At 46.7% G+C, this 19,991-nt stretch overlaps 11 protein-coding genes across 11 annotated transcripts; 8 read left to right on the top strand and 3 right to left on the bottom strand.

Annotated features, from left to right (window-relative positions):
• The first annotated feature begins 109 nt into the window (after nucleotides 1–109).
• Nucleotides 110–1,954, top strand: POJ06DRAFT_13828 (tyrosine phosphatase family-domain-containing protein). Its single transcript, XM_056184486.1, has 4 exons — nucleotides 110–907; nucleotides 974–1,125; nucleotides 1,180–1,394; nucleotides 1,448–1,954. The coding sequence occupies exons 1-4, from the start codon at nucleotides 255–257 to the stop codon at nucleotides 1,511–1,513; spliced, it is 1,086 nt and encodes a 361-aa protein (XP_056047601.1). The 5' UTR covers nucleotides 110–254; the 3' UTR covers nucleotides 1,514–1,954.
• An 852-nt stretch (nucleotides 1,955–2,806) lies between these two features.
• Nucleotides 2,807–5,377, top strand: POJ06DRAFT_298531 (isoprenoid synthase domain-containing protein; the record flags this gene model as incomplete). The annotated part of the gene is made up of 11 exons (XM_056190654.1): nucleotides 2,807–2,877; nucleotides 3,094–3,163; nucleotides 3,220–3,238; nucleotides 3,386–3,545; nucleotides 3,592–3,733; nucleotides 3,756–3,800; nucleotides 3,857–3,992; nucleotides 4,055–4,340; nucleotides 4,396–4,756; nucleotides 4,805–5,086; nucleotides 5,148–5,377. 11 exons carry the CDS (start codon nucleotides 2,807–2,809, stop codon nucleotides 5,247–5,249), a joined length of 1,674 nt encoding a protein of 557 aa, XP_056047600.1. The 3' UTR covers nucleotides 5,250–5,377.
• A 336-nt stretch (nucleotides 5,378–5,713) lies between these two features.
• POJ06DRAFT_243694 (isoprenoid synthase domain-containing protein) lies at nucleotides 5,714–7,686 on the top strand. The gene is made up of 7 exons (XM_056186400.1): nucleotides 5,714–5,847; nucleotides 5,894–6,035; nucleotides 6,159–6,294; nucleotides 6,357–6,642; nucleotides 6,697–7,057; nucleotides 7,109–7,390; nucleotides 7,452–7,686. The coding sequence occupies exons 1-7, from the start codon at nucleotides 5,789–5,791 to the stop codon at nucleotides 7,551–7,553; spliced, it is 1,368 nt and encodes a 455-aa protein (XP_056047599.1). The 5' UTR covers nucleotides 5,714–5,788; the 3' UTR covers nucleotides 7,554–7,686.
• POJ06DRAFT_243690 (PIG-M-domain-containing protein) lies at nucleotides 7,673–9,587 on the bottom strand. The gene is made up of 4 exons (XM_056186399.1): nucleotides 9,503–9,587; nucleotides 8,641–9,422; nucleotides 8,210–8,588; nucleotides 7,673–8,148 (listed from the first exon to the last, which is right to left on the bottom strand). The coding sequence occupies exons 2-4, from the start codon at nucleotides 9,297–9,299 to the stop codon at nucleotides 8,005–8,007; spliced, it is 1,182 nt and encodes a 393-aa protein (XP_056047598.1). The 5' UTR covers nucleotides 9,300–9,422; nucleotides 9,503–9,587; the 3' UTR covers nucleotides 7,673–8,004.
• A 637-nt stretch (nucleotides 9,588–10,224) lies between these two features.
• Nucleotides 10,225–12,642, top strand: POJ06DRAFT_243688 (uncharacterized protein). Its single transcript, XM_056186398.1, has 4 exons — nucleotides 10,225–11,985; nucleotides 12,036–12,120; nucleotides 12,172–12,313; nucleotides 12,405–12,642. The coding sequence occupies exons 1-4, from the start codon at nucleotides 10,430–10,432 to the stop codon at nucleotides 12,506–12,508; spliced, it is 1,887 nt and encodes a 628-aa protein (XP_056047597.1). The 5' UTR covers nucleotides 10,225–10,429; the 3' UTR covers nucleotides 12,509–12,642.
• Nucleotides 12,643–13,570, bottom strand: POJ06DRAFT_243686 (uncharacterized protein). The gene is made up of 3 exons (XM_056186397.1): nucleotides 13,393–13,570; nucleotides 13,208–13,290; nucleotides 12,643–13,125 (listed from the first exon to the last, which is right to left on the bottom strand). Exons 1-3 carry the CDS (start codon nucleotides 13,396–13,398, stop codon nucleotides 12,993–12,995), a joined length of 222 nt encoding a protein of 73 aa, XP_056047596.1. The 5' UTR covers nucleotides 13,399–13,570; the 3' UTR covers nucleotides 12,643–12,992.
• Nucleotides 13,571–13,625: 55 nt separating this feature from the next.
• Nucleotides 13,626–14,957, top strand: POJ06DRAFT_298527 (uncharacterized protein; the record flags this gene model as incomplete). Its single annotated transcript, XM_056190653.1, has 5 exons — nucleotides 13,626–13,894; nucleotides 13,951–14,158; nucleotides 14,243–14,518; nucleotides 14,578–14,784; nucleotides 14,856–14,957. The coding sequence occupies exons 1-5, from the start codon at nucleotides 13,767–13,769 to the stop codon at nucleotides 14,955–14,957; spliced, it is 921 nt and encodes a 306-aa protein (XP_056047595.1). The 5' UTR covers nucleotides 13,626–13,766.
• Nucleotides 14,958–15,196: 239 nt separating this feature from the next.
• On the top strand, nucleotides 15,197–16,003 carry POJ06DRAFT_13634 (uncharacterized protein). The gene is made up of 4 exons (XM_056184466.1): nucleotides 15,197–15,478; nucleotides 15,537–15,601; nucleotides 15,677–15,806; nucleotides 15,870–16,003. The coding sequence occupies exons 1-3, from the start codon at nucleotides 15,357–15,359 to the stop codon at nucleotides 15,778–15,780; spliced, it is 291 nt and encodes a 96-aa protein (XP_056047594.1). The 5' UTR covers nucleotides 15,197–15,356; the 3' UTR covers nucleotides 15,781–15,806; nucleotides 15,870–16,003.
• Nucleotides 16,004–16,163: 160 nt separating this feature from the next.
• On the bottom strand, nucleotides 16,164–16,982 carry POJ06DRAFT_190391 (uncharacterized protein; the record flags this gene model as incomplete). The annotated part of the gene is made up of 1 exon (XM_056184795.1): nucleotides 16,164–16,982. One exon carries the CDS (start codon nucleotides 16,980–16,982, stop codon nucleotides 16,164–16,166), a length of 819 nt encoding a protein of 272 aa, XP_056047593.1.
• A 332-nt stretch (nucleotides 16,983–17,314) lies between these two features.
• POJ06DRAFT_272774 (uncharacterized protein) lies at nucleotides 17,315–18,804 on the top strand. Its single transcript, XM_056189573.1, has 2 exons — nucleotides 17,315–18,301; nucleotides 18,358–18,804. Exons 1-2 carry the CDS (start codon nucleotides 17,572–17,574, stop codon nucleotides 18,435–18,437), a joined length of 810 nt encoding a protein of 269 aa, XP_056047592.1. The 5' UTR covers nucleotides 17,315–17,571; the 3' UTR covers nucleotides 18,438–18,804.
• A 66-nt stretch (nucleotides 18,805–18,870) lies between these two features.
• POJ06DRAFT_13623 (retrieval of early ER protein Rer1) lies at nucleotides 18,871–19,960 on the top strand. The gene is made up of 3 exons (XM_056184461.1): nucleotides 18,871–19,050; nucleotides 19,152–19,527; nucleotides 19,594–19,960. The coding sequence occupies exons 1-3, from the start codon at nucleotides 18,979–18,981 to the stop codon at nucleotides 19,728–19,730; spliced, it is 585 nt and encodes a 194-aa protein (XP_056047591.1). The 5' UTR covers nucleotides 18,871–18,978; the 3' UTR covers nucleotides 19,731–19,960.
• Nucleotides 19,961–19,991: the final 31 nt, after the last annotated feature.

The raw sequence follows: 19,991 nt of genomic DNA, 5'->3' as shown, positions 1-19,991 counted from the left end.
TTGAACCATTAGAGACGGTGTTAGCTCCAGGAATTAATATGCATGCTAAACACGTACTAACGATAATAGTGTTGTAAATTTGTCACAAGTAGTTATTTCTGGTTGTGGGTAAGGGGAACAACCAGCGAGTAGCGAGACGAGGAAACAGCTCACACGAGCTAAGCTCCCAAAATGATCGCTTCCAACTCCTGACCGGCCAAATCGACCACGAATCCCGCCACAGGTTTGACTCAAACTGACCTTCTGGGCTCATCATGTCTGAAGAGCCAGCATCTAATCACCATGCCATGGTCTTTTCTGTCCAGCTAAATGAGCCGGGAGAAGCTGAGGCTGATTCGGCACTTGATCGTGAGACACGATTGAAGGCGATCGAGTCGCAGCTCATGCTCAGCACGTCGCCGATATCACCTCCTCCCCTTCGGACAGAGGTTGCGCAAAATTCCGAACAGGCGCAAGTCAGTGGAAAGAATTATTTTTACGAGCAAACCGTGGCGTCTCCTCCGTCAACTCCATCTTCGTCGGTCATGCCGCCCAACAGAGAACCTGGCACCTTTTCCCAGAACGGATACTATGCGAATGGCGACTTCCAGTCACTGAATAATGGTGGTAACTCTCACACACGGGACCACGCCATTGCTCCGAGCAGCAATACGCAATCTGACACCAATAACAACAGCAACGCGAATAATCATACACGGAGCAGCACTAGCATGGCAGAACCGTCACACATTTCAAGCAGCAGGATGTCTTCTATAAGTTCGACTGCGAACTTCTTTGATCGTCCTGAGAAGAAGCTTTTGGTGCCACCATTGAATTTTGCTATGGTTACGTCGGGCATTTATAGGAGTGGACACCCTCTACCTATCAATTTCCCATTCCTTGAGAAATTGAAGTTGAAGACTATCATGTGAGCACAACCGATATTACTACATAAGCATTTATGTGGCATGCAGCTAATATATACCAAAATCAGATACCTTGGTGAACACGATTTGAGAAAGATTAACGTGGAATGGGCTGCAAGGAATGGCATCAAAATATTTCATTTCCAAATGGAGAACTGCAAATTGCCGTTTGTGGAGAATGATCCAGAAGCAATTGCAGCAGCGCTGCAGGTAGTTGTTGGTAAGTAGAAAGAGTTACTGTCGATGACGCAAGATGCTGACGTCACATTCCTAGACGCACGGAATTTTCCAATTCTCATGCATTCAAACAAAGGCAAACACAGAGTCGGTGTCTTGGTTGGCGCGATGCGAAAACTTCTTCAGAAGTATGTCTATAGCATTACCTCGCTGGGGACGTTGTACACTAACGCGATGGATAGATGGAGCTTGGCCAGCGTGTTTGATGAATATGGTCAGTTTGCTGCTGGCAAGGAAGACAGTGATATTGAGGTAGGTTCTGATGTTGTATCACTGGTTCTGTTATGATTAACTTCTGTATACAGTTCATCGAGATATTCAATGCGGAATTACGGTATGACCCGAGATATGCCCCTTCGTGGTTAAGATAGTGGCAGACATTCATGGCAATCGCTTGTCGCATTAGCTTATGTATTAAGTTATCTGCATTTTATTTCATGGGATTATCTACGGAGTTATAGTTTTGGATGGGAATATTTGCATCACTTACAGTATGATATTACGTATGAGAGGAATTGTAAATACATCAATGCACATGATAATGATGATATGAATGGGATTAATTGTAGTCACAGTGGAATCGGTCAATGCGAACATGATTTACTATTGTGATGACGGACCTCTAGTTCGGTAGCTCATAAAGCGACCGACAGAGCAGCAAATCAATATATCGCCGCTCACCGGCTTCACAATCTGTACCCTTTACGTCTGGTTGGATATTGCCACATGCGGTGCGCCGATAGGCGGTCTTTTCCTATATCGCGCTGTTACGGACATAATACTTATTCGCCGGCCAGAAATAAAAGCCGAACATATTTACCGAAAATTTGTACTACGTCAGTGTCACCGTAAGTGATGGGTGATTTGGATGGGTGATTTGTTTAGTCTGTCTGATTTGTGCTGCTCGGCTTAATCGGCGGCGAGGCGTCAGAGGCCGAGCTTGGTAGCATTATTCAGTTGTTGCCTCATTTACGCGCGCTTGAGAATTGAGTGATTTGTTTATTCGAAATTGCCTGTCCGCGCGCATCGCGAATGCGGCTCAAGCGGTGAGTCCAGAACGGGACGTTACACAGATCGGATGCTCGCCGACGCGTCCGTCGCAGCGTTTCCGCGACGCGTCAACACGCGTCCCTGTCTCATCCACAATTCGCGAAACACTAAACGTCCACAGTGGCCCAGCTGATATGGAATCCTGGAGACAGCGCTTTTTCAAATCCTCTAGAGGGTTTGCCAATAGTGAGTGGTTGTTCGCGTCACTGCGGATGAGGAATCCGACACTGCCGGCTGCAAGACGTCTCTGTACTCCAATTCAGTGTAATACGATCGCGCTCGGACGTGGATTCGCGCCGTAGACAAAATATATTAATGACGCTTGCCAAGACTCTGGAGTCGCACAGATCGGATAATCGTGGTCGCAGGTTCTGTGCTTCTCGTCTGGTTGTAAATACGGCCATCTTTCCCGCTGCTGCTGGCCCCCTTCCTCGTCATCGTCTTACGGGAACATACTAAGTCGCCTGGCAAGCGACACAGTCTGCAGACAGCCAAGAGGGGAGCCTGTAACTGGCTGAGATCCTCTTCGATCACAAGCGAGTATACTTCAGAATTCCTACAACCTGGTCATTTGGCCAGCATTAATACTCGACTATGGGCACGGGGGATAAAGTATGGGCACGGGGATAAGAGGAGTCCTGACAGGCTCCTCTTTAATTCGATATGCTGATTCGCCTCGAACAAGGTGAGTCCAAGGATGGCGAGATCCAAGCCACTTGGTCACTACCAGTTCGGGGACGCGTACTCGACTGTGGGCACGGGGGATAAGGAACGGTGTTAGAATTTTCTCTATCACCATTATGTTCCTGTTATTTGTCTATGTATATGTATATGAATATATACATACATATGAGAGGCCAGCTTCTTGGAGCTGGCAGTTGTTGCTTGTGACCCATGGCAGGGCGAAACCACCAGACATTTTTGTTGTATTTCTTGCTAATTTTTTATGTCTGGTCGGCCGTCTAATACAAGTAAGTGTGCACTCTTGACGGGTAAATTGGATAACCCTAACCTTCTCGTGCTATAGGCCTTAAGTGCGTTCGTTGGTAAGAGGCCACACGTGCGGCTCGGATATCTCGTATTCGGGTGATAAAGCTGAGATCGAGAACATGATTGGGAGTTTGCGACTTTTACATGCGGCGTCGGTCGCTGATCAGCCACTTGATGACGTCAAACCCTGTCAAATTCGCTAGCTTCCCCTCTGCTCTCCCAGGAACAGGCTCACAACTCCAACACTCTTTCCCTGCTACCCTATGCAGGACCATCCTGCCTGTCGTCCTCGACCAAACGAGTTATGTCGAAGTATCTGCAACTGATAGCGCACCCTCAGGAGCTGCGAGCTGTTATTCAATGGTATGTCAAACTGACATCAAGTAGAGTCTTCTGCTAATCTGTCTAGGTCCATATGGCACGAACCTTTGTATCCAAGGAACCCATCAAAGGAGTCCGACAATCTGAAACGATGCTACGAATTACTTGGCTACTCGGGCCGAAGCTTTGCTGCTGTTATTGAGGAGCTAGATCCTGAGCTACGCGAGGCGGTATGTCGAGTATTTATTTTAGCGGTCGGTTGTGATCGGTAATACATATACAAAGCCCTCACTTCAGGTGTGACTTAATATGTTTTTCGTGCAATTGAGCTAATTGGGTGGTGGTTCCTATAGGTCATGCTTTTCTATCTTATCTTGCGCGGTCTGGATACAGTCGAGGACGATATGACGATTCCCAACCGTGTCAAATTGCCGATTCTCAGAACCTTTTACGAAAACCTCACAAAAGAAGGGTGGACATTCAAGGACAGTACGTGCAGCGTATTATCAATTGAGTTAATCCCAAGCTCTTTCTGACAATGTGATATCCAGGCAGGGAGAAGGACAAAGCAGTCCTCGAGGAGTTTGACAAAATAATTTACGAGTTCTCGCTCCTAAAGCCCGAATATAGGGAAATTATTATTAATATCACGAAAACAATGGGGAATGGTATGGCGGACTATTGCGAGGATGAGGACTTCAACAAAAGGGGTGTCGACACCGTTAATGACTATGACTTGTACTGCCATTACGTCGCAGGCATCCTCGGCGAAGGTCTCACCCGGTTGTCGGTCTCTGGTGGATCAGCAGATCCCAGGCTATTAGAAAGCCCACATTTGTAAATATCTTGTGGCGATTATTTGTCGTGGGTTTTGCTCTGATTTTTAATTGAGGCACAATTCCATGGGTCTCTTTCTTCAGAAGACAAACATTATTCGAGATTTTCACGAAGATTTACTCGACAACCGAAAGTTCTGGCCAAAGGAAATCTGGTCAAAGTATGCTGACTCAATGGAAGACTTCATTACGCCGGAGTATGCCGAAGCTGGTGTGCACTGCTTGTCCGAACTCATTGCCAACGCTCTTGAGCATATTCCTGACTGTCTCTATTACCTTGCTGCGGTTAAAGAACAGTCTATGTTCAATTTTTGTGCTATCCCACAGGTAATGGCTATTGCTACACTAGAACTTGTCTTCCAAAACAAGAAGGTCCTAACCGGCCACGTCAAGATCAGAAAGGGCACGTCTGTGATGGTATGTCATTAAGTCGCTTAAGGTACTGGTTGATGCTAACTTGGGTAGCTTATCATGCGAGCGACCAGTATCCGGGAAACGTATAATATCTTCCAGGAATACTGTCACAAGATCCATGCTCGGAATACGCCGAAGGACCCTAACTACATGCGGATTAGCATTGCCTGTGCTAAAGTGGATCAGTTTATTGAGACTATCTTCCCAACACAGAAAGAATTCAAAGATGAGATTGCAACGGAAGAGAAACCGGAAAGTGCGGCGTCGACGACGGAGATCTTGACTATTGTTCTTCTGTTCGGTAGTACGCTGGCCCTTACGTCGGCGCTCATGGTATGTTCATGTTTTGCTTTTGCTTTTATCATTCATGAGCCAAACTAATATATGTGTCTAGCTCGGCGTAGCCTGGTACTTTGGTGCACGATTTGATCTGGCTTTTGTGGCAATTAAAGAGAACATTTTGGGCGTCGCCGATTCCGCGCGGGACGAACTGTAGAGTAAGTCCTGTATCTAGCCTTTGCCTGAGCAGAAATTTTGTTTGTGATTTGTTTCTAGAATTTTGATGTAGAGTTTTTCCGCGGTTTATGTATGAGTACGCAATAAATCTATCGTCCATGTAGCCACACTACACTACTATTTTCTTATTATATAGTATTGTACATCCGTTTCGCAAAATCTTCGCAAAACCGGACATTAAACATCGCTGAAAGTACAAATTCCGACTACGTCAGTGTCACCATAAGGGTGTTGGCTCGTTGCGAATTCCCAAGAGGCTACACGTGCGGCTCGGATATCTCGTATTCGGGCGATAAAGCTGAGATCGAGACATGATTGCGAGTTTGCGACATTTTCATGCGGCGCCAGTTGTATAGTCGTCGGTCGCTGATCAGCCACTTGATGCCTGCAAACCCTGAACCCTGACCAATTCGCTTCCCCTTCCCCTCTGCTCTTCAAAGAACAGGCTCACAACTTCAACAGTCTTTCCCTGCCACCCTTCCAGGACCATCCCGCCTGTCGTCCTCGACCAAACGAGTTATGTCGAAGTATCTGCAACTGATAGCGCACCCTCAGGAGCTGCGAGCTGTTATTCAATGGTATGTCAAACTGACATCAAGTAGAGTCTTCTGCTAATCTGTCTAGGTCCATATGGCACGAACCTTTGTATCCAAGGAACCCATCAAAGGAGTCCGACAATCTGAAACGATGCTACGAATTACTTGGCTACACGTCCCGAAGCTTTGCTGCTGTTATTGAGGAGCTAGATCCTGAGTTACGCGAGGCGGTATGTCGAGTATTTATTTTAGCGGTCGGTTGTGATCGGTAATACAAATACAAAGCCCTCACCTCAGGTGTGACTTAATATGTTTTTCGTGCAATTGAGCTAATGGGGTGGTGGTTCCTATAGGTCATGCTTTTCTATCTTATCTTGCGCGGTCTGGATACAGTCGAGGACGATATGACGATTCCCAACCGTGTCAAATTGCCGGTTCTCAGAACCTTTTACGAAAACCTCACAAAAGAAGGGTGGACATTCAAGGACAGTACGTGCAGCGTATTATCAATTGAGTTAATCCCAAGCTCTTTCTGACAATGTGATATCCAGGCAGGGAGAAGGACAAAGCAGTCCTCGAGGAGTTTGACAAAATAATTTACGAGTTCTCGCTCCTAAAGCCCAAATATAGGGAAATTATTACTAATATCACGAAAACAATGGGGAATGGTATGGCGGACTATTGCGAGGATGAGGACTTCAACAAAAAGGGTGTCGACACCGTTAGTGACTATGACTTGTACTGCCATTACGTCGCAGGCATTGTCGGCGAAGGTCTCACCCGGTTGTCGGTCTCTGGTGGATCAGCAGATCCCAGGCTGTTAGAAAGCCCACATTTGTAAGTATCTTGTGGCGATTATTTGACGTGGGTTTGCTCTGATTTTTAATTGAGGCACAATTCCATGGGTCTCTTTCTTCAGAAGACAAACATTATTCGAGATTTTCACGAAGATTTACTCGACAACCGAAAGTTCTGGCCAAAGGAAATCTGGTCAAAGTATGCTGACTCAATGGAAGACTTCATTACGCCGGAGTATGCCGAAGCTGGTGTGCACTGCTTGTCTGAACTCGTTGCCAACGCTCTTGAGCATATTCCTGACTGTCTCTATTACCTTGCTGCGGTTAAAGAACAGTCTATGTTCAATTTCTGTGCTATCCCACAGGTGATGGCTATTGCTACACTAGAACTTGTCTTCCAAAACAAGAAGGTCCTAACCGGCAACGTCAAGATCAGAAAGGGCACGTCTGTGATGGTATGCTGTCATTAAGTCACTTAAGGTACTGGTTGATGCTAACTTAGGTAGCTTATCATGCGAGCGACCAGTATCCGGGAAACGTATAATATCTTCCAGGAATACTGTCACAAGATCCATGCTCGGAATACGCCGAAGGACCCTAACTACATGCGGATTAGCATTGCCTGTGCTAAAGTGGATCAGTTTATTGAGACTATCTTCCCAACACAGAAAGAAGTCAAAGATGAGATTACAACGGAAGAGAAACCGGAAAGTGCGGCGTCGACGACGGAGATCTTGACTATTGTTCTTCTGTTTGGTAGTACGCTGGCACTTACGTCGGCGCTCATGGTATGTTCATGTTTTGCTTTTGCTTTTATCATTCATGAGCCAAACTAATATATGTGTCTAGCTCGGCGTAGCCTGGTACTTTGGTGCACGATTTGATCTGGCTTTTGCGGCAATTAAAGAGAACATTTTGGGCGTCGCCGATTCTGCGCGGGACGAACTGTAGAATAAGTCCTGTATCTAACTTTTGCCTGAGCAGAAATTTTGTTTGTGATTTGTTTCTAGAATTTAATTTTGATGTAGAGTTTTTCCGCGGTTTATGTATGAGTACGCAATAAATCCATCGTCCATGTAGCCACATTTCACTACTATTTTCTCATTATATAGTATTGTACACCCGTTTCGAACAAAATCTTCGCAAAACCGAACATTAAACATTGCTGAAAGTATAAATATCAGAGACCCTGTTCCTGTAAAATGTATCTCTTCTCCAAGTGCTCATGTCGGTTATTTAGTTAATGACAAGAACGAGGGATGAATTATACATTTTTAATCTGTACACCAACTTATCGAGGTTATGTCGTCCGAGACTTGTCCTCCATCCCTTCCATTAAAAATTATATCTATTCCTAGGTTCTATGCCTTGTACTCTTTGAATGAGATTGACCTTGACTCCATTATACAACGGATATATCTTCGATAGCGACACCAAGAATCCAAATATTAACCGAGAAGAATATAAGAGTTGCGGCAAAAATGCCGGGGTAGAAGGTACTGTTGCCGAGATACTCTAGTTCGAAACCTTGTTGCAACCAGAGTGCCTGTCGTTACATACAATTTAACAATGTCCACTACAACAGTTCAACCAGCTTCTTGACATACCTGTGCAAGGGTCCATAATATCAATGCCCATATTCCGAGCCACTTATTCTTCAGCATCGTCGATGACGGAAGGTAAAAAGGCAGCAGCACGATATACCACATGAAATACTGACTAGTGCATACTTTATTAAAGGTCACGAACGCGAACGTCTGCACAAACATTGCTTTTGCGAGATCCTTCTTTGCGAGCATGACGGGGAGGAAGACGGCCGATATAAATAGCTGTGGGAGGAATGCAAGTGACGGATAAGGCGACTTGAGCTGTACAGACGGAGAGGCGGAAATGTAGAGTAGAATGTTGTATGGAGAGAAGTTGTGGCGATGGTCGGATCGGGAGAGGTGGTGGAGGTATGTATGCAATAGAAATGGATGGCCGTACCTAGCGAGGGTTAGTTTTCACACAAGCACATAATTATGGCCACAATACTCACACATAGTACATAGCGCCCGTCAAAATAGCGAATGTTATAAAGCTGGTCACTGCGAACTTAACTCTGTCTTTGTTAACCCAGCGAAACATACCGTTGCCTAACATTGACGGGCTGTTGTCTAGAGCCCACAGTATCGATGGCACGTATATAATTGGGTAGATTTTGAAGTGAACGGCGTAGCCTGTCAATACTCCCGATAATACGACGTGCTTTTCATATACAGCCCACAACAGCGCAATGACCATAGCACCGAGTAGACCCTCCGAGCTTCCGCGAGTGCTGATAATCGCAACCATCGGATTCAACAGCCACACCGACGCGAACTTGAGAGCCCGATCATTTGACAACCCGCGCAGTTGAAAAATTCTCAGCATTAGCCATCCGGCGACGATGTCTCCCAACGCGAACAACAGCTTTCCGAACCAGAAATACTTGGTAGTCGGTAATAACAGCCATGCTAAAATCGGCGTATAACGGTACGTTGCGCGATCATACGGCGTGCCACCTTGAGCGGTAAATTTCGACGCGTCGGTAAACACAAAGTAGTCAATGTCTGTGAACCTGATTTCCGCGTGCTCATCCTGATAAACGCCGTAGAAAAAGAAAGCAACGCGCATCAAAGCTGCCGATATCAGCAGGCGCGGTGTTGTTAGTTTCATTCTAGAATATGCCGGCTCAATTGACTATTTTGCGTAATCGACCTAAGGTATTAGCTATTGTCGTTTGCGATAAAAATATGCCGCATGGATGTAGATGAGTACTAAGCCAATCCACTAATTGCCCTGGAACAATTTGCATATTAGATTGCGTTCTATCTCCTTGGACGCACAATGGACTATGCGACGTAAATCAAGGTACTAACCTGATCGAGGGAATGGACGAATCAAAGCCGTAGAACGGACTCCAATGGAAACGAATTGGTAGATAATTCGATACGTATGTATATCACGATATCCCGTATGAGTTCTCGCTTCTCCCAAGCTTTTCCTGCCGGAAGTGTTATCGCCGGGTAACCACTCAGGTTAGAGATCAGGTGCCGGATGCCCTGCCCAAGCTTGACAGCAGCACGCGTTTCTTGGATTGACGACATTTTGCTCTACTCGTACCTCAAAAGAGCGTCAGCAGTGTTCAGAAACACTGTTATGTGCGACCTAATCGCTTGGAGATAGAGTCGCAAAAGGTTAGCAGCTCATGCGGCAGTCAATATTGATTCCAGCTCGTCTTGCCGCGTGCTGCTTGTCAAACGATTGTTAAGTCTAGTCTCAATAATATTTGTGTCGTGGTATATTCGCACCATGGGCTCCAACACTCTTCCGCGATTTCCTAACTTAGAAGAAATGCGATAATTAAGACAACTGTACTACGAAATAGCTCGGACAGCACGTAACGTAATCTCTGTAAAGTACAATGATAAAACACAAGGACAGCAAACTACAAGTACTTTTTCCGTTTGCTATACAGACGCTCTGAATGATAGTTATGCGTAATTATGTAAGGAGATGTTGATATTCATAGAAGCTTGTCTGTGCGGCGGGTTGCCTGACCAACCGCTTGTGTCAGATGTTCCTGTAAACAATGTCCAAACGGCGGGCGTGAGCCCCTGAAAGTTCAATGATGATGACGATATCAAGCATATCGAACACAGCATCACCAGCTCTCAACCGTGTTCAGAAACATAGATTGGTGAATTTTCCAGGAAAATCTGCATTGTTTGCTAGCTGTTTAAGTTGCATCGACGACAAAGCTGCAAAGCGTGGGTAATCCAGTCGCCCTGGAGTCGGTGTTCATCATGCCTAACCCGCCATCAACGCCGTCAACAAACCGGCACGTTTACAAGAATAAAGAAAATATTGTCAAGTCCAGCACAAAGAAGATATTAGTTGTGTCTACGCCTTCGTCGCGGCGCTCGGCTATGAGTTCAATCGCCTCCGACCGGAAGATCGTCTCGCCTATGAGACAAAAGGTTTTAGTTTCACCAATTCGGAGCCTCAAGATTACGTCTCCTATGAAGAGCAGTGGAATTCCGCAACCATCCGATCCAAAGTCGATGCTACGAGTAAAAGCTCAGCGAGATCCCAATCTTGCAGTCGCGAATTTTACAAAGAAAAGTAGCTACAATGATGCATTGAACGACCTGTCTCCGACGAAAACAGAACTTGGAAAACCTCAGAGACTATTCGCACACCCAACACCTCGAAGATGTGAAGGACTCCTGTGCATGAGTGGTGCATCGGCTAATAGACGACGTTCTTCAGACAAAGGGGGTGTTTCAATATCGTCGAGTCTTTCCAGATCGCCGCCAAGACTAGGAGCAAATAAGCAGGAAGCTGTATTGGGATTGAAATCACCCGCTAGACGACTTGGACGTACCGTCTCATCGAAGTCTTTAAGGCAGTCACCAAATCTGGCATCGATGGCGGCGAGCGCCACGTCTTCAAATGGGTCACCAGCGATTCGAAGGAAACAAATGGGTCCCGTGAAGCACATTTCATCAATTTCACTTTCTCCTCCGCGTCTGCCACCATTACCTAGTTCGCGAAGTGCTAACAAGAAGTCTATGGCGGACATGAAGGTGTTGAGTGAAAGACAGTCCAACGAGAGCGACAACGACGAGCCTACAACTGAAAAAAGCGCAATCGAAAACGGAGCAATGCAAGCCAGCATGAGTAAGGTGGCGTGCGCGTCCGAGAGGCATCTCTATGCCGAACTCGATGAAGTCGATACGGTTGTATTGGAAGAAGCTCTCGAGCAGCTCGATATCGAGAATAGTAGATCTTATCAGTCTACGCCGAGCGCTGCAGCCCCGGGCCATGACTCCGATGAAATGCCTACCGACAAGGTTGCAGCTCAAAAGGCTCCAGTGCCGAAAATGGAAATGAAGTCGCCATTTAATTTGTCGACTTCAAAAGTCCCAATCTTGCCTCCTCATATGCCAACTCCGACTGGCAAACGACACATTGTGAAAGCCCGCTCGCCTCGCTCGCCACAAAAAGCCGTTTCAGAGCATACGCTCAGGGTGTCCTCGCCTGCTTTTACTCAGCCACGAGCTAGGATTTCCGCAAGGCAACCTGCAGAACCTCATTCTTCTTTAGATGCGAAGGATTCACCTACCAAGGGACCCCCTTTACCACTTTCGGAAGTTGTCGCTTTTCTGGATATTAGGACGAGCGAAGGGAGCGATGCGTCGGCCGAATTTGCAGTGCTTTTACGCAAGCTTGGTGCTACGGTTGTCAAACAGCCGTCTCGAAAAGTCACGCATATTATTTTTAAGCATGGTAGTCCGAAGACGCCGCATGTAGCAAGAGATATGAATATTCCTTGCGTCACTATATTGTGGATTGTCGAGTAAGTTGAATACTTCTTGTGGAATACAAAAGATGCTAATGGCAGTGCAGATGTGGGAAGCAGAGGTCAAAGGTGGACGAAGCCGCTTATGAAGTCGAGATAAATAGTTCGCAGGCTCGATACATGTTGCAACGGGTGCGTCTCATTGTATTGCGTAGCAGCTGTGACCAATTGCTAAGTTTGCAGAGGAAAAAATCATTAGAACCGAAACCTCTTCAGCAGGGCCATGATGGAGCTATAGAGAGAAGTAGTGTGGAAGATAATCCAAACGCAAAGGTCGCACCATTGCAAGGTGATATCGAACTGCATCCCGGTGTTGCAGTCATAGGTATGTCGCGATTACCACTGGCTGAGACGCATCTTACGTGCAACCTAAGCTGTCGTTTAGTTTGTCCGGATTGGCTGACATACCTCAATAGTTGAACGACGGAAGAGTCTGACTCACGCACCTTATGTGAGCAGTCCTCTTGCTCGACGAATCTGGAGTGCGCAGGACCGCAACAGTGATAGCGATCAGGAGTAGTTTACGATAGCTTTGTTACGAAAATTATTGATACGGGTGATATTGGCTGTCATTTGATTTTGGACACGGTTGACGGCAGGAATAGAAGCCAGTGACAACAAGAAGCTGTTCTGAGTCGACAGGATTTTGTGCGACTAGGGTTAGATGATAATAGTATTGGACATAAAATACACGTAAACAAACGCTACCATGAATAGAGTAGAAGGTCACCATAACCTACAAAACACAAACACGCCAATGACAACGTCGCTGTAACATGTATACTGTATATATTTCACCCGTGTAGAAGGAAAAATAAGCATAACCAATACATATACACCATACAAAATCGCAAGAAGGGAAGTGGAAATATCCGTTACTCCATTGTTGCAAATCGCGTGCTCGAGTAGTATTTGCCGGGCAGGTACGGGAACATAATTACTGCCTAATAGTGGAGATGTTGAGTTTTTAGGGGTATTAAATGTAAGCTGACGACACGAAATAATTAACGCTTTCGGGAGAAATATGGCGAGTTGCTCATGTACATGACACTAGCATCGAGTACCCATTCACCGACCCCTAGGTACTTATCGACAGCGTACCGAATGTCGGATGAACCAATATCCTCAGTCTTGAGCCTATATTCAGCACTATGCGTTAGCCGATCCCAACTGGTTGTCGTTGTTATCGGTCCCCCGAAGCCGCCAAGGTCGAACATACGCTAGTCCGGTTGATCTTTTCACACCGGCGAGAACAGTTGAAACAAGAACCAAGTCAAAAGAGAGATGAACTATCTTTCCGAGCTAATCAAGACACAAATGTTAGTCAAGTGCGTGGTTCCAGTAGTCACAGCGTTGGCGTTGCATAACCAACGGCCAGCAGGACTAAACGAAAATGGCGCGTACAGTCATGGTGCTCGTGACAACCTCGTAGACTAAGAAATATTTCAAAATCGATAGAAATGCAGCCAACTCGACAAAATCACAGCGTTCTAATGGGAGGAGACGAATACGACCTGTGGTACTTGATTTGATTCGGGGTTGCTGCTAGTTAATTCTCACGTGTGCCATGCGCTGGGAGATGCGATGGAGGTTAGGGCTAAGGATGTTCACAGCTTGCAGTGATGGCGGACTGCGTGCACGTTTGGGACCTGCGCGTAATTTGTGGAATCAGAAGGCGCTCGAGATTGAAGAGACGTGTCTTGATATACTCTAGAGTCGCTCGCCGGTCCTGGATCAAGAGGTCGATTGGAGGTACATACCCATACAACTACTTGATCATGCTGCTACGGAACGTATTAGTTGCATCCCTTGCGGTTTGCGTGTCGTCTCCCCTTGTATCGGCCTGGACATTCTCCAATGCGACGTTGGCTATTAATGAGCGCTCCGGAACGCTCCAGACACATCAGTTAGTATATGTCATGGGGAGATCTATGAGTGTGCAATTGGTAATGGATAATCTAGATTTTCCGTGTCAGTGCCACTACCGGAGATTGTGTCGCTTCCAAGCAGTGCTTTGGCTCGCCTTCGATTTACTGTGCGGAGTGACCTTACGCCTGATACCAATAATAAACCTCATCAGGCTTACGCAATTATTGAGGATCCCGTTACCAAATTAGAGTCGTCGTTCACCGCCGATGTAAGGGAAAATGGCCGTGCTAGAGTGGATATTGTATGTTTTGGATAGCGGAGAAAAACTTACTACTCTGTTCCCCAGATCATGGGTAGGTATGTCAACATGCTAACTGTCTGACAGGACTACAAGACGATTCCTACGGCCCTTCTTGGCCCGAACAAGCCGCTGACCGTGAAGATCGTGCTAGCCTCATTTGGGACCGAAGCTCCTCTCAAGGTTGAAATCGGTCAGATCCTGCCCGCCTACAATGGGCCTGCGCCAGCTGGCCCCATCAGATTCGGTTCTAAGCCCGAGATCATTCACATCTTCCGACCAGATCCCAAGTTCGTGTCATCGGCAATCTCTTTGTTTTTCAGCGCCATTGTCGTTACTACGGCTGTTGCGCTGATTGGCAGTGTACGTGTCATCCGCTGAGATGTGACCTTCTGATATATTGACTGAGAATTATTATGTAGTGGCTACACATTGGGGCTGCGCCATCACAACTTCCCAAAGCCCTCGCCAGCTCTCCATTTGGCCATCTCGGCTTTTTCGCGTCAATTATCGCGATCGAAGTCGCGTTCTTTAATTACTACCTCGGATCTACTATTTTCAAGTTGATTGCGCAGATTAGCGCGCTTGCTCCTATTGCATTTTTGTCCGGTAGCCGTGCGCTGCGGGAGGTTAGAAGCCGTCGATTGAAAGGCGAATAATAACCGTGAGGATTATGTGGATCTAAAATTGTGTACTATAGTTTCAGCAAAATGGAATGATATACGTATGGAAGAATGCGGCTTGTGAAGAACTTAGAGAACCTACGATCAATTGGATTATTCTGCATTTGTATCTTCGATAGAAGAACATAAAATTGCGTATGATCGATATAGTATGCACGGAAGGCGGCGGTGGCAATAATTTCCAAGAATTCTTTCATTAACCAGGAGTATCATCGGACCTTACTAGCTATTCCTCTTTGCCCTTGCGTATGTACCCTTCCGTACCAGCTCCCATACACTGCATCATATACTGTGGCACGCTCGGGTACACTGCTATTCGAAGAGAAATTTAGTGGGTAGTATCCCAATGATTCCCGTAAACCTTCCTAACTATACTCTCGTGACTATCGCAGCCGCAGGGTGCTTCATTCTAATGTAAATAAATATATTTCGGCCCTCCCCATCGCAACGTCGAGCGCAGAAACTCGGACTCAGGGAAAGCACAACTATAGATAATCCATATCTTGGGTTCTGTATATATGGCTAAACCAACAGTACTACCACCGCCGATTAGGCGTGGTACACCGGCCGTTCCGCCATCAGCACCCAAAGCACCACCTCAACCAAATGTCTCCAAGGCTGCGAATACAAGAATGATAGGGTACGCTCTACCGCGTCCAAGTTGATTAACGGAGAGCTAATTGCCGATGCTTGCATAGAATTCGTCTGGTAGTAATGTCGGTTCCATTACTAGCTGTGTCAAGTTATATTTTGTACAAGAGAAGTGAGTCAATGAGTCCTGAAGCAAGAGCCGAGGTGGTACGAACGTGAATGGGATGCTAACTGTTGGGTTATCTAGTGGTCCTCGGCGAGGATCAACGGAAGCAAGAAGGATTTATCTCAGAGGACGGCATTCCTGTGAAATTCAGCGACTTGCAGGATGACAGCAGGCCGAGTAATTAGATTACTGTTGGCGAATTATTTACTTGGTATAATAATGAGCTTAGTCTCGATGTCGAGAGTTGTATATATAAGTTACTCACAGTCGGTAGATATATTGTTGTACATATTGAGCTTGGAGTTAATCTAGGGTGCTTCACAACAAACAAAACGGGATATGACGGGTGGAGTTCTGTGTAGATGCCTACGCTTGGTTCCATTAAATAGAGCAGAGAGCTCCTCAGCATGTATATCGCAAAAGCAGAATATTAATTATTCAAAAGCCTAACCGAGCTTGGAAGAGTGCATACGCCAAACCCATAACAACCGTAAAAGTGATGCAACATATCTAGACACCTTAATCCAATTTAAAATCCATTTTATATATGTCTAAGAGAGCCTCGAATTTAGTCATAGAAGACAAGAGTGCGGACTTCAATGCTCTCCCTTGGAAGAGCATTTGGTGCCGATGTGGGATCCTCGAAGGCAGTATGCGGAGTTCTCTTTGCGACACCGTCGAGCGAGTCGTAGCACTTGATGAGAACCTCCTCATCGGTGTCCATACCAGACAGGTAGTAATACTTCTGGTTCGGGTTATACTGGACGGCACCAGTAGCGCCCGTACGGTCCCTATAGCGGTGTTCGACCGAGACAATATCACCCTCGCTCATGTCGCCAGCGTCGCCAAGTGCAAGAGGAAACTCCTCAACAGGACCGGTCAATGGCTTCCAATAGTTGATAATCTGGAAACGCCTAGCCAGTAGCACATCCGCTTCATCTGGGCAGTGAAGTCGAACACGATCTTCCGCGGACTTCGGAGTCTGATCTACGTGAACAGCCATGACTGGCTTGCGGTAACCGTCCTTTGTACGGATAGTGTTGTCGAAAATAACAACCTTCGAGGCTCCAGTGACTTCCTTGATTGCATTGATTACACCGGGGTAGTACTCCTTCTCAATGCGCTCGGCATCTGACCAATTGTTGAACGCATGGTGACGCTTTTCGAACTGGAAGCCGTTATTGTCGAGAGTGAAGTCGCCTTCGCGACCGCGAGCGTCAATTATCTGAACTTTTTGGTGAAGAACCTCGTAGTTACGAGTAGGAGTACCCTCCGGAACATCGTAGACAATATTGTATGGAACAGAGCCGTCCTTTGGCGGAGCATAGAAGTTGAGAGTCGACTCAACAGCTGCGCGAGCGGGAAGTGTCTCAGTGATAGTCGCCATTGATGCTGGAACTGGGTAGATAACAAGGGACCGAAATAGAGCCGAGGTGGATGCTCTCAGTGATGCGATGGACGAAATACTCGAGTGAAGCGAAAGTGTTGCTAGTGTGACCAAAAACGGCGGCTTAGCGGTCTAATTTAACTGATGAGAGACCTATGATGATGCCACGCCGAAGCTATATATTACAAACGAATGTCGGAGGTTTTGAGTTGACTTGAGCTCAGTCAGCAGCGGAGCTTTAGTAATCCAAGTCCACTGTGCGGCTCGGCGTAGGTGGCGGAGGATTACGGGTCCGAGTAGATCCGCCGATTAGCCCGACGACAAATACAATAACCTCTCCATCGTGTGCGGGCAACGAAAACCACCTGTAAAGCCACCACTGCCTTGTCGGCAATCGCACGCACAATAATACGCTGCTGACGTCAGTGGCCCTGATTCGCGTCGTTTTCTTTCGCATTGTTCCCTTGAGCCGCGCCGAAATAGTTATTATCAAGAAATCTCAATGAAGTTCCATCATTATTAATGTTGATGACGTCCTCTTGCATCTTTTTTCTTGCCATTCCGTCATCTGGCCCTCTACTGTCCAGAGATGGCCTTCCTCTGGCGAAAGATGGCGACATCGAATCCGACCGTCGCCGGAGAGCACGATGACGACGCGGCACCTCCATTTCCTTCCCTCGCCTCCGCGCAGCGCGCTACAGTGCCTCAGATAGAGATTGACAGCAATGACGTGGAGTACGGTGCGCAGTCGGGTGCGGACAAGTCTCCAGTTACGATCGCGACCGAGCTCAGCAAGACCTATATGCCACCACCATCGCCACCAAGACGACAATCGGCGGTCCATTCGCTGTCGCCCACATCTACACCAAGCACCGGTCCTGCGTCAGTTGTAAAATCGGCGCGTGCACCGCGCACGTCACAGGCCAACACAACACCTTCTCGCTCCTCAGAGCGTCCTCTGCCAAAGTTCAATTTCTCCAATGTTGCACCCTCAGGACAACTCGCAGTACCGACAGTGACGGCTCCGACAACGCTTGCCCAGGCTCGCCAGAGACGCGAAAAGGTTGCTCTTGATCCTGGATTCTCTCAGCTAGACTGGGCGACTTTGAAGAACAGCGGCAAAGATCTCAGCGGTCGTCCCAATGGGGTCCCGCCCGCACGGATAACACTCGACGAATTGAAACGGCACTCAACGCACGAAGACGCATGGACGGCGTTGGGTGGGAAAGTTTACAATATTTCACCGTATCTGCGGTATCATCCTGGAGGTGTGAAGGAATTGATGCGGTGCGCAGGGAGGGATGGGACCAAGTTATTTAGTAAGTACATGTACTTGTTGTGGGCTCGTTTGGATTAATGCTGACATGAGGGCTAGACCTTACCCATGTATGGGTCAACTATGACCGTATGCTATCCAACTGTTTTGTGGGATATCTGGTTCCAAGGAATAGCTAGTATTTGCTCATAGATTGCCCTATTGGCAATTTTTTGTGAATAAACGGGATTTGCGGCGATATATGATGTTCATTGCATTTGTAAATACTTTAGGAGTTTTGTTCGAGTAATTCCGAGTGAAATCACGGGATCTAGAGATAGGTCGTCGAAGTAGATTTACTAGTTATAAAACATCGTCGCAATATAGGCAAGTGCTTATTGATGGCATTTATCATGTCGGCAGGTGTTAACGAAGGGGAGATGAGAAACTTCGGCCTCAACTCAATCGTGCAAGATTCTGCGGATAGACCCCTAAAGGCAAAATTGTTACGCGGAAGAACCGTAAATATTGATATGACGGAAATGCGAATAAGGGCAAGGGCTGAATTTGTCGAGCGACAGCCACCAGCTCCAGGGCGCAAGAGGCGACTTTGGAGAGGAGGCATCACGTCGACGCAACGTACTACTTCCCGGTTGGTATCCCTGTGTATCCCACCATCGCTGCCTCTACGCACTCACAATCAAAAACAGCCATCTTGGAATAAGAAATCCTAGACGCGCAATGATGGACAACTCGGCTGATGCTCCTACAACCTTCGCGAATGTCGCGGCCCAGACTACTTTGTTGGCGCAGGTACGCGAACTGTTCTCAATCAATTCAAGCTTGCGGCCTCGAGACTGCTCAATCGCTCACAATTGTCATGGTTATGGATAACTAATAGCGAAATTTTATAGCGGTATCAATTCTATCTAGACCAGTCTACGCCATTTGTGTTTTATCGATGGGTCGGCTCCGCCACCCTGGTCTTCTTCTTCATGCTTCGCATTATCTTATCGCAGGGCTGGTACATCGTATGCTACTCTCTCGGAATCTACCTCCTGAACCTTTTCCTTGCTTTTTTGCAGCCGAAGTTTGATCCCTCACTCGAGCAGGATATGAAGGAGCGGGAATCCGAGGAAGGTGGTGTAGGCGGCGAACTGCCAACCCGACAGGACGAGGAGTTCCGACCGTTCATTCGGCGACTACCGGAATTCAAGTTCTGGTACTCGGCGACTAAAGCCACTGTTATTGCGTTCGTGTGCACGTGGTTCTCAATTTTTGATGTGCCTGGTAAGCCGTTACTTCGTACTTTGTGGTTTGTATTTATCAATGCAGAATTGCTGATATTTGATTAAGTCTTCTGGCCAATTCTTCTCATTTACTTTTGCATTCTTTTCGCAATTACTATGCGTCGACAGATTCAGCACATGATCAAGTACAGATATCTGCCATTCGATCTTGGTAAGGTGCGATATTCGCGACGAAACCACTAATAAGATAACGCACATGTCTCCGAACTCGTCAGTAGGGAAACACAACATTTGCTCTACGCGTCTACATCATCACATGCCACTCGCCCAGCACCTTTCTCACGAACCTTCCTCACGCATGTTACCTAGAAAAATTTAACCGACAACTTCGTGTTCATTTGTCCAGTTCGTTTATTGAGTCGTTTCACAGTTTGTACATTACACGTGCACTTTCGCATCACCGTCATTTCTATCGTCTTGCCTCAAATTTGGGAAATAAAATGT

Source organism: Lipomyces tetrasporus, assembly GCF_029532465.1.
Source record: "Lipomyces tetrasporus strain NRRL Y-64009 chromosome Unknown POJ06scaffold_1, whole genome shotgun sequence".
Taxonomy (NCBI): domain Eukaryota; kingdom Fungi; phylum Ascomycota; class Lipomycetes; order Lipomycetales; family Lipomycetaceae; genus Lipomyces; species Lipomyces tetrasporus.
The sequence above is the reverse complement of the archived record's forward strand: the minus strand, read 5'-3'. Positions and strand labels throughout refer to the sequence as shown.

Coding starts and splice junctions, on each gene's coding strand:
- POJ06DRAFT_243694 (XM_056186400.1), top strand. CDS start 5,789: ATGTCGAAGTATCTGCAACTGATAGCGCACCCTCAGGAGCTGCGAGCT. Junction 6,036..6,158: donor ATCCTGAGTTACGCGAGGCG/GTATGTCGAGTA, acceptor TGGTTCCTATAG/GTCATGCTTTTCTATCTTAT. Junction 6,295..6,356: donor AGGGTGGACATTCAAGGACA/GTACGTGCAGCG, acceptor TGTGATATCCAG/GCAGGGAGAAGGACAAAGCA.
- POJ06DRAFT_243690 (XM_056186399.1), bottom strand. CDS start 9,299: ATGAAACTAACAACACCGCGCCTGCTGATATCGGCAGCTTTGATGCGC. Junction 8,589..8,640: donor ACGGGCGCTATGTACTATGT/GTGAGTATTGTG, acceptor AACCCTCGCTAG/GTACGGCCATCCATTTCTAT. Junction 8,149..8,209: donor TATTATGGACCCTTGCACAG/GTATGTCAAGAA, acceptor ATGTAACGACAG/GCACTCTGGTTGCAACAAGG.
- POJ06DRAFT_13828 (XM_056184486.1), top strand. CDS start 255: ATGTCTGAAGAGCCAGCATCTAATCACCATGCCATGGTCTTTTCTGTC. Junction 1,126..1,179: donor AGCGCTGCAGGTAGTTGTTG/GTAAGTAGAAAG, acceptor TCACATTCCTAG/ACGCACGGAATTTTCCAATT. Junction 1,395..1,447: donor AGGAAGACAGTGATATTGAG/GTAGGTTCTGAT, acceptor TTCTGTATACAG/TTCATCGAGATATTCAATGC.
- POJ06DRAFT_13634 (XM_056184466.1), top strand. CDS start 15,357: ATGGCTAAACCAACAGTACTACCACCGCCGATTAGGCGTGGTACACCG. Junction 15,479..15,536: donor GCGAATACAAGAATGATAGG/GTACGCTCTACC, acceptor ATGCTTGCATAG/AATTCGTCTGGTAGTAATGT. Junction 15,602..15,676: donor TTATATTTTGTACAAGAGAA/GTGAGTCAATGA, acceptor TGGGTTATCTAG/TGGTCCTCGGCGAGGATCAA.
- POJ06DRAFT_243686 (XM_056186397.1), bottom strand. Junction 13,126..13,207: donor AAAAGATCAACCGGACTAGC/GTATGTTCGACC, acceptor TGCTGAATATAG/GCTCAAGACTGAGGATATTG.
- POJ06DRAFT_243688 (XM_056186398.1), top strand. CDS start 10,430: ATGCCTAACCCGCCATCAACGCCGTCAACAAACCGGCACGTTTACAAG. Junction 11,986..12,035: donor ACTATATTGTGGATTGTCGA/GTAAGTTGAATA, acceptor ATGGCAGTGCAG/ATGTGGGAAGCAGAGGTCAA. Junction 12,121..12,171: donor CTCGATACATGTTGCAACGG/GTGCGTCTCATT, acceptor CTAAGTTTGCAG/AGGAAAAAATCATTAGAACC.
- POJ06DRAFT_272774 (XM_056189573.1), top strand. CDS start 17,572: ATGGCCTTCCTCTGGCGAAAGATGGCGACATCGAATCCGACCGTCGCC. Junction 18,302..18,357: donor GGATGGGACCAAGTTATTTA/GTAAGTACATGT, acceptor CATGAGGGCTAG/ACCTTACCCATGTATGGGTC.
- POJ06DRAFT_13623 (XM_056184461.1), top strand. CDS start 18,979: ATGATGGACAACTCGGCTGATGCTCCTACAACCTTCGCGAATGTCGCG. Junction 19,051..19,151: donor AGACTACTTTGTTGGCGCAG/GTACGCGAACTG, acceptor GAAATTTTATAG/CGGTATCAATTCTATCTAGA. Junction 19,528..19,593: donor CTCAATTTTTGATGTGCCTG/GTAAGCCGTTAC, acceptor TATTTGATTAAG/TCTTCTGGCCAATTCTTCTC.